General features: G+C 34.7%; 1 protein-coding gene across 1 annotated transcript; it reads left to right on the forward strand.

Annotated features, from left to right (window-relative positions):
• Positions 1-1,102: 1,102 nt before the first annotated feature.
• On the forward strand, positions 1,103-8,672 carry LOC127165898 (uncharacterized). The gene is given in 11 exon segments (XM_051110853.1): positions 1,103-1,336; positions 1,873-2,743; positions 2,745-3,282; positions 5,098-5,678; positions 5,779-5,846; positions 5,931-6,145; positions 6,300-6,550; positions 6,641-6,784; positions 7,366-7,525; positions 7,786-7,833; positions 7,995-8,672. Coding segments are annotated over 11 exon segments (3,171 nt in total). The 5' UTR covers positions 1,103-1,331; the 3' UTR covers positions 8,285-8,672.
• Positions 8,673-10,526: the final 1,854 nt, after the last annotated feature.

A 10,526-nucleotide genomic window follows, 5' to 3' on the forward strand; every position in this document is an offset into this window, starting at 1 on the left:
CTGCAAGAAAGGCTCAATGTTAAACGGCAGTAAACTATTAGCATTAAGCACATGTGGGAACTGTGCAACAGTGATAGCCTACCAGTATTCAGAACAGAATAAGGCAAAAATCAGAAAATATAAGATGCATATAAAATTACTATGCAAAATTATATATATATAACATGAATTTTGCCATTAACTGTAATAATCCATTCCATTGAGATTTTTTTGGTTTGTTTTTTTTTGGTTTGCACAAGGAGTCTGACAACAGTCAGTGCTCAAGAGATCTGATCTCATCATCATCCGACGTGGAGATGCTTCAAGAAACCTACCTGCAAAGCTACCTGAAAGACTATGCTCAAGTGCACCTAGGGCAAAAGGTGCTTTAAACGCAAAGGATGGTTACATCAAATGTTGATTTAATTTAGTTAATAGAAGTACTAGTTAAAAGTTCTTTAGTTAAAAGAAATTCTATGGCATTATTTTTGACAGCATCCTCATTTTACAACGTTTTTACACAAGTGCCTAAAACTTTTAACAATACTGTAGCTTTGCAGGTGAATTTCTTGAAGCATCTTGGAATCATCAAACAAATATCTCACCGGATTATTAAAATGAATGGCAAAAAGAATGTATGGAAATGTAAACTGATATGTCCTACTGACTGTAGCAAAAGAGAAATAACTGATTTAAAACCATTTTTAGCTGGTGAAAATACTAGTGCTAATACTAAATCCGTCTGACGTTGTTCTTTAAAATTAGCATTTTTTTCTAGCTACTTTGTATAGGTTTCTGTGTAAGTACTGGTACTTCTGATTGGGCTGAGACTCAGTATCTCAGTATCATTATCTCATTTTTGACCGAGATGACTTTTAGCTGGTTTTATATCTTAACTCTTCATATATACATATATATATATATATATACATACATATATATATATATATATATATATATATATATATATATATATTCGTGGGTACGGTTGGTTAAACCGAGGAAACAGTTTAAGTATCTGTGAATTCGGCTTATAAACTGAGGGGACAAATTGCAAAACGGTAGCCACGGACTGTTTTTTTTCTCCTGACTTCCCGGGCTCCGTACTATTGTGTAAGTGTGAGTGTGACTTTGTCCGTGTGTCTTCAGCCACGTATTCATTCAGATAAAGACTGTCTTTTCTTTTTAATGAAAATGTAGATGTTCTTAAGAACATATATTTGAGAACTTCTTAAGAATTTCCCAATGGATTGCACTTAAGAACATTCTTACAAACTCCTTTTTTTTCGTGAATTCCTCCGCCCCTCCGCTGGTATTTTCATGATTTGGTGCTTACTGAAGATAGACACAAAATGAGGTGGGTTTGTTTGTTGTTAATGCTGAATTAAATGTTTTAGGAATTATACTTAGCCTATGCACCATGGAAACAAACCCGGACACAAAGCCCATGCGAAAATTGCGTTAAACCTGTTTTTCAGACCTCTTTGACATTTACACACTGAAATTATTGCCCATGGTGTAATTCTGAATGTTTTGATATATATATATATATGTATATTAATCTTGCAAATGATTACTCAAGCTACTACTTGTCTGCAGTCTTTATTTCCGCGCAGGCATTTTACTTTCGAATTTGAATCTCTGTGTGGATTCATTTCAAATTGAATGACAACATTATGTTGTTAAAGCATATAGTATATTGTGATATACATACTGATTTATTTTACTTTATTTACTTTTTTTTTTGTTTGTTTTCGGGTGCTAGAAAACTCAGTAAAAACAGCATTCTAATAAATGCCCTGTGTACACTGACATATTGCAACATTACATGACTACAATACAATAGTATGTCTTTAAATCATTATTTGTCTCAGTTTTTCCTTCTGTTTTCAGTCTTGAAGGTGCCTTAAAAACTAAACTGCTTCTGCAGGAGTGCCATTTTACTTGGTCTTTGAGAGAAGACAAAGACTTTGTTCTCTCTGATGTACTGAATCGTCTTGAGGAACAGATTCAGCTGGAATGTAAAGAGGCGAGAGTAACACGAGCTTACAGCAGCCTTGGATTCATTCAGTATCTCTATGGAAACCAGCAGGACGCACTCGCAAATCTGCAGAAATCAGTGGAAATTGCAAAAGAACGCTACAAAGACAGTGATGAAGTTCTTATTGTTACCTATGGAGACCTTGCCTGGTTGCACTATCATATGAGTGAGTTCTCTAAATGTGAAGACTACTTGAGAGAATTAGAGAGGATAAATAGAAATTTTTCTGAAGGATTCATTTACACCGTCGAGGTGCTCAGAGAAAAGGCTTGGACTTTTCTTAAATTCTCTTCCAAATACTACAATGCTGCAAAGGAGTGCTTTAGACGGGCCCTTGAAATGAACCCAGATGACAGTGATTTAAATGCAGGATATGCTATTGCACTGTACCGAACAACAAATGAGTCCACTGACTCTTCAGACTCACCAACAATAAAACAGCTTGAACGAGCTGTAGAGCTTAATCCAGATGATGCTGTTCTTTTGCTGTTACTGGCCTTGAGAATGCTGCAGAACAAAGATAAGAAGACATGTGAAGCTGCATTGAAGGAGGTGGTTGTGGCAGTGAGGATGTCCCCTGAAAATCCACACGTCATAAGATATGCAGCAAAAATTTGCCGCCAGTTAGGAAACATGGACATTGCCATTAGTCTACTGGAAAAAGCCCTTCAGGATACCCCAAAATCGGCTTTTATGCACCATCAGTTGGCTCTGTGTTACAAAAGAGAGAAAAAAAATATTTATGGAAAAGAAACACAGGACACATGGCAAAGCAAAGTTTAATGTTAAAGAACGTAAAGAAATACAGCAATACCTGCTTAAGTGCATCGATCATCTGGAAAAAGCCATTTCCCTAAAGCCTTCTTTCATTTTTGCCATGGCAGATTTAGCACTGCACTACGGACAACTTGGTAGCTTCAAAGCTGAGGCATTTTTTGATAAAGCATTTAAAATGGCTTATAATGAAAAGCGAGATCTGCAGGCAGTTCATTGTTTATATGGCCAATACCAGCTCTACACCAGAAGATCTGAACAACTGGCCATCTATCATTTCATGCAAGGTCTGAGGTTGAAGCCAGAATCTGAGCAAGGCAAGTTGTGTGAGGACAAACTGAAAATGATGATTGAGCATCGTATTTGGCTGAAAAACCCAAATGACAGCAAGGTGTGTGGTATACAGGGATTCATTCATGAAGTGAAGGGTGAAAAACTCAAGGCTGAAGAGTTTTATGAGAGAGCCCTAACAAACGGACTTGATTTCGGTAAATATAATTTTACATTTTAAATGGACATTTTTTTCTATTTAGATTAGAATGTTTTTGTTTTTATTATTTTATGTTTTATATTCACAAATTGAAATACACTTGTCCCCAAAATTAAATATTTACATGAAAAAAAAATCTACAAAAGTTCTAGAGTGTACCCATACAGGTTAATCTTTTAAAAAAAATTAAAGCATATGACTTTAAATATCTGCTTGTCCATATTTCTAGATTTTAGATTTTGTTTGAGCTAACAGAGTTAGTAAACATTATATTAAATGTCTTGAGCAATCTTATGATCCCCTACCTATGGATTAAGATTGTTATCAGGTGACATTTCTTAAAGGGGTCATCGGATGCAAAGTTCACTTTGACATGTTGTTTGAACATAAATGTGTGTTGGCAGTGTGTGTACACAACCACACCCTATAATGATAAAAATCCAACCAGCGATTTTTATTTATTTATTTTTTATTTGATTTATTTTTCAAAACAAGCCAATCTCAGCATCTTGTCTGTGTGACGACACACCCCAATAGAGGCCGCTCCCACGATAGTTGATTTACTCGGCCGTCTTACATCAGACCCGCCTTGAATGAGCAGTAACAGTCCGTTCATCATTGTTTTGATGCCGGAACAGGGACGTAGACAAGAATGACTTCTAAGCGACTGAGGTGTTCTGTTGCTGGATGTAATAATGAACATAGTAGTCGTCATATACTACCGACATCTGAGCTGCTGAAGACGCAGTGGATTACATTTGCTTGTGAAGGGAATGCGCCTCCTGAATCTATATCCATCTATGTTCGCGCAAATCATTCGTGATCCAGATTCGCTTACAGCAGATGTGAGTATAAGGTTTTTTTTTTAATAAATCTTTGCACTCGCCTTTCCTAATAACTATTTAGCTATTTAGCAAGTTTAGCTAAATGCGGCTAAAGTAAACAGGCTCGTCACTCCACAGAGAGAAGAGAGGGGCGGGGCGACCGCAGCTCATTAACATTTAGAGCAACCTCGACCAGAACAGGATGATTTTTGTAGAGCTGATTTTGGCAAGGTAAAAAATGTTTTTTTTTACACTACCACTGAGAAATTTTAACCAAAGCATGTTATAGACTTTTCATTAAGACCCTAAAGAATCATATCAACTTGTGAAAAATGGGCATCCGATGACCCCTTTAAACAAATGAGCAGATGTTTTACTGATTTTGGTCACCAGTAGATGTATGATCACATAGAGACAGTGGCAGTGTTTGATGGTTAAACCGGTTTTTGATAGTTAATAGGTTTAAACATATTGCATTGTGGTGTTTATGTTAGTTTTTTGACCTGGTGACTCTAAAATGGGAACACATTTTTACATCGATTTTTAATCCATAAGTTGAATAAGATCTTTTCTAACACTGACTGTATTTAACTATTTATGCAGTTCAGCTGTGATCACTGGAGAGTGTTTGGCCACTCAAATATCCTCATGCCTTGTTTTAAGACAAAATATACACACGTCCTGTTCCAATTATTGCCCTAATGGAAGAAATGGTAATTTACAATGACATGATGTAAATATATAAATAGGTAGGCCTATATACTTCAGAGACTATTTATTTTTATTTATTTATATATTTATATTTTAAATGAAAGATCAAATGGATAAACAAATGTAATTCAGGCATTGACAATAACATTGTTAGGTTGTATGACTTCATCTGTAGTCATTTGTCAATGGTCATATCTTCTAGATGAACTATGTGGAATTAGGAGATATGATATTTTATTGAAAAAGGAAAGTTAAACAAGCCTTTGTTTTTTAAATAGGTGAAAGCCTTCTTCTCACAGATATGAGGATTTGGCTCATGAGTTTCAGTGAACCGGAAAAATACCATCTAAACCTTATTTTTGATGGAGGAAGTTATGATCAGGTCGACAGTGGGAGGCTTAAGATTTTCAAAGGTGCAATGAACAAGAAGACTGTGCACTTGGTTAATATTAATATCTGCAATGCCAAGAGGATTCTTAGATGGGAAAAACTGGCTCCTGGGCCTCATGTCATTCTACTTGCATTTACTCTACATGATGGTGAATTCACAGACCAAACCAAAGAGATTCTGGAAAACTTGGAGTTTCTTGGAGAGAAATTCTGGAATCATGTCTTTGTAGTATTTACAGAGGGAAACTGTAGTATAAACGAATATACTGGAGCTCAGAGAAGTGTGTTGGAGTGGCTTCTTGAAAAATGTGGGGACAAATACTACATCTGCGGCTCCAAACCAGAAACTACAAAGAGGAGGGAACTTTCAGACAGAATAGATAAGATGATCTGCACAAATAATTCAATGCATCTGGTCTTACCAGACATTTCAGATGGAGATTCTCAATCCCCATCAGACATTTTAAGGGTAAGTCATTGATGAATTTCTTTTAAGATGATCTCTTTTTTCAAATGCAAATGTGTTTAATTTGACAATACAATTAAAATTAACTTTTTATTTTTTACAGAAGCAAGACATAAAAGAACATTTTGTTACTCCCAAGGTCATCATTCAGGAGGGGAAAAGTAAATACAGGTATTGTGCAAACAGACAAATGAAGTAAGCTTATTAAGTGTATTTGTTTGCGTTCATATTTGATATTTCTTTCAAATCAAATAGGTTACAGTGCAGCCATGCAGGCTGGTTCCATTGTGACTTTACACAGCTTGGTTTTAACATGGAGGGGGAAGGAGAGGTGCTGTACAGCACTGATCTTCAGGACAGCGACTGTCCAGTCCCTGCCAACTATTACCAAGCAGGACCAGTGTATGATATCAAATGTGTTCAGGGTGAACTGTCTCAACTCAGACTACCTCACTGTGAGACCTCCATCGGTGAGTTTGCAATCTTATGAACAATTACTGACCGTTACTGAATTTTGTCTGTGAATAATATGAAGTGCAAACTTTAAAATATAAAAATGCATTATATATTTTCCAAATGTACGGGATATAGCAAAAATGTGTTTGTTTGTTTGTTTTATCTTAGAGGATGCCTGCCACTTCATGTCAGTTATACATTACTCTAATCAGATTGTTGATATTCTGAAACCTCAAGTTATCACAAGCTCACATGTTACAGTGAGCATCACAGGAACATCAAAATTTTTTCTTTCCAAAAAATCAAACTGGTTTAAAGATCGCTGGTCTAAGATACTTGGCCAGGTGATGGTATTCTACATACAGCGGACACACAGGCTGCATGTGTTTCTAGAGGCATGCAATGTGGACCCCAGAGAAGTACATTTGAAATATTTTTTGTGTATATGCAGTTTCACCATATTTTGGCTGACCTTTATAATTAACCTTACCTTTTTTCTTTTCTTCCAGGTGAAAAAAGATAGGGAAGAGTATACATTGATCCAAATCCCTTGTCAATGCGTACTTAAAAATAAATGTCAGTACAGCATGTCCTGTGATTCTGTTGTGAAGCATGAATGTTCAGAGAGGCTACTATCAGAGATAGAACCACCGGTCAGTATGGATAAAAATAAGAAAAAAGACATGGAGAGCATGACCAAGATTTTACTTTTGTTTATCTACCTTTATGCCTTTTTGGTTGCTTTGGATTATTTACTTTTCATAAAGGTCTCCATAGATCATAAATCTCCATAGCTATCTTAAACTTTTTTTCTTTTTTTTTGTACTCATGATTTTAGAACTAATTGGTAAGTGTGTCTGACGTGTTAACAGACGGGGGGTCTGGATCCAAATGCAAACAAAACTTTTTTTTTAAATCAAGTTGTCAAAACAAATAAGACACTAGAAGTACAAGACACAGAGTAAAAACATTAAGCAAACAAGAACACCAACTAAACACTAGGGAAGACAACCAAGACCTAACAAACTACAGTGGGACTCAAGGGCTACAAGGGGTAAATGAGTGAAACAAGGAACACCTAGAGACAATGAAGGAACTAATGAAGAAACTACAGTCTTGTCACACGTATTGACTTACTTTATTGAAAACATAGTTTTGCCAACATGTACTTGTATACATTTGTTACAGTAATGCATTTTAATCAGACTTATTGTCCCTCTCTTTCCTTTGTAAGGACACAACATTACAATTGAGTGATCAGTGGAAATATCCCTTCCCAACATTTGATATAAAGTTGCCAGATGGTGTGATGAAGGTGAATTTACAGCTCAAAAAGAAAAATCCCAAGAAAGGAGCATTTGAAGCTATATGGAGCCGTAAAATAACACTCACAGGTAAGACTTACTGTTTGTGCTACTCGGAAAGGTTTAGGAAGTAAATACGTTAACTGACATGACAACAATTCACATTTTATGTGTTCATTACTGCAACAACTGAGGCCTTTGTGCTGATATACCTGAGCATATGAGCTCTGCACATTGTAAAATATGTATGAATTAAGGATTTTACTTATCATTTAAATCAAGTGATTTATATGGTTAATCTCAAAGGAGTTGAAAATGAAGAAGACATTAATAAACTTTACATCTTACAGACTATACAGCAGAAAACAGAAGACAAAGCCTATCAACCAATGAACAGTGTAAGCACATAACCTTAACCTAATCTTAGCCTAGCCATTTTATTTACACTTGAATCTGTTAGTAGCCTGTAGATGCTGTAGTGCATCAAATTATTAGCTGCTTGCAAACATTTGAATATACTGTACAAATGAATTCAATTGTGTTGATGTCTACATTCTAGGTTTATCCTTTCTGAAAAACAACAGAGCTGAACTTATCCAAAGGGTGAGAAATGTTCATGCCATTTTAGACCACTATAATGGCATCATTGCAAAGGAACTGATCAGCAAAATCACAGAAATGAAAACATCTCAGGAAAAAATGAGGAACATCTTTGATTTAATAGAATCACAAGGTCATTCATCAGAATTGACATTTTTCAAATGTCTTTGCAAGGAAGAAACAGTTCTTATGAGAGATATGGTAAAAGGGGTCATTGAAAATATCGACAGTTTTTTTGTTGATGAATAGTCGTTTGATCTAATATGACCTAATGTAGGGGCCTGCAATGACCAGTGTGGTGCTGTAGCACAAGGCTGCAATTCAGCAACAGAGGAACTGAACAACAAAGAAACAGAGCTATTAACTCCTGCTATTAAATTTTGGCTATACTGCTTTATAGTGAAATTACTGACAATGTTTAGATTGTGATGATTATGAATTCTTGGGTTTGTCCAATTTATAATCACCTCTAAATTACCTGTAAATACATTTTCAAAGGTTAAAAATGAAATTTAACATGTAATATCTTCACAGTATGGACCAATGAAGTGTAAAGTGCTGAGAATTTGTTTTTTTATAGCAATGTGGTTCAGTTGTTATGCGTTAATATATTTTTTGCTGATGTTGATATAAATGATAATTAATAAATCCAAGTGTTTGATGACTCATAACTCTGATTATGCTTTTTAAAAATGGGTTTAACCCTTTAACCTTTTTGCCCTGGTAAGTAATATCTGTATGCCAGGGGTGTTTCCTCTGAGGAGGCAAGGGAGGCAGTTTCTCCTCAGTATTAGATGAGAAAAAAAATTTTGTAGTACAAAAATAAAACAACACCAATGTTACATAATATAACCTTCAAAAGTGTATAAATCACTTGTTTTTCTAAAGAAACTTTGTCCAACAACAACATCAGCAGGTAAAGTTACAGCAAAAATCTGCGTCTCTCTCGCCTCCCCTGAGCCCATTGAGATTTAACAGACACCCTAAAGCATGCGGTGGGTTTGCTAGGGGTAAATGAGAATGAATGGTGTAAAGTCATGTGAGAGGAGGCAGTACTTCTATTGCAGTCTGATTGGATATGACTGGTTATGGTCGACTGTGATTGGTTAATGCGATTAAATTCCGCCTCTTATTGTTTGTGCGCGTTTCCCATTCATGAATGTACAATATAATGGCCTTAATTGGACTAATTTAAAAAAAAGTAAGTAAACAACTCACAAATTTAGATATAACCACTTTATTACAGCAAAATAAAATTTTAAATGACATGAAAACATGATCTGTGGGAGTTTTTAGTAAGTAATCAGCTAGGTGAAATATAAAAGAAATCTCTGTGTCTGTGAACAATATTTACTGAGTTTTGCTATTTAAAAATAGGCCTTAAGATTAACTAAAAAAATAACTGAACAAAAGTTCACTAATAAAATATATTTTTATATAAAATAAATCGTTACTGCCTTGAGTTATTTTAATAAATGTAAAATGCTTAAAAACACAAACTTGATGAGGTTCATACAGGGCTTTAATTAAAAGAATATTAATGCACTGTTAATGTAAAAATATAAAATATATATAAAAAAAATATTTTTCTGATAGTGTAAGTAATGTTTATTTTTTATCTTAAAAAAATGTGACTATGACATGAATTTACATTTGATTAAAAAAATGTTGAGGAATTTGCCTCCTCGTTTCAGAACACCACTGCACATGCCTATGTGCATGTTGCAACAAGCACAACCACAACTCAGTTTCCAGTAAATCATTACCTAACTCAATTATTAACAAAACTCAATTCCTCATAAACCTCACGTTCACGCTCAACCCCGCAAATAGACCGTTCCCCTCTAGCATGGCTCAAATTAATACTGCACTATGAATAATGAATGTAATAATGCTAGAATTGGTGAATTTGTAACTAATTATAGAAACAGAAATTAAATATTTGGGTATTACAATCTCCTAAAATAAAGAAATAAAAGGGAAAAGAAAATATTCTTAGAAACATTGCTAAACGTAAAAAGATAATAAACTTAAGGCTACAAAGGGATGTAACAATATTTGTCAGGGTTTTACAGTCCAGGATGCCTGTTATAAATTTGGAATTTCATAGATTATGATTATGTAATATTTAAACATAATTTTACTCCACATAATACATTGCTGTGGAAAAATAGATGCATTCTTATTGATTGCAACATCACATTTGATGCCTTTTTAGTGCACCGTCTCTTACCCTTTTTTGCCTGCTCTCTGTAAACGTTTATTGGTTTACGCCGACGTTATAGGTAACCACATTTGTCATATTAAAAAACTGCATTAAGACTGTAAGGTGAGGATTCAAAAACAACATAAAGACCTTCATCAAGAATCAATAATTTTATAACAATTGTTTCTCCTTTACAAAATATATTTCTACAGCTATATGTTTGCAATTAATGTAGCTGTTACATACAGTATTTAAATTATTATTTTCCAGGGGAGACTTGCATTT

Source organism: Labeo rohita, chromosome 5 (assembly GCF_022985175.1).
Source record: "Labeo rohita strain BAU-BD-2019 chromosome 5, IGBB_LRoh.1.0, whole genome shotgun sequence".
NCBI classification, from domain to species: Eukaryota; Metazoa; Chordata; class Actinopteri; order Cypriniformes; family Cyprinidae; genus Labeo; species Labeo rohita.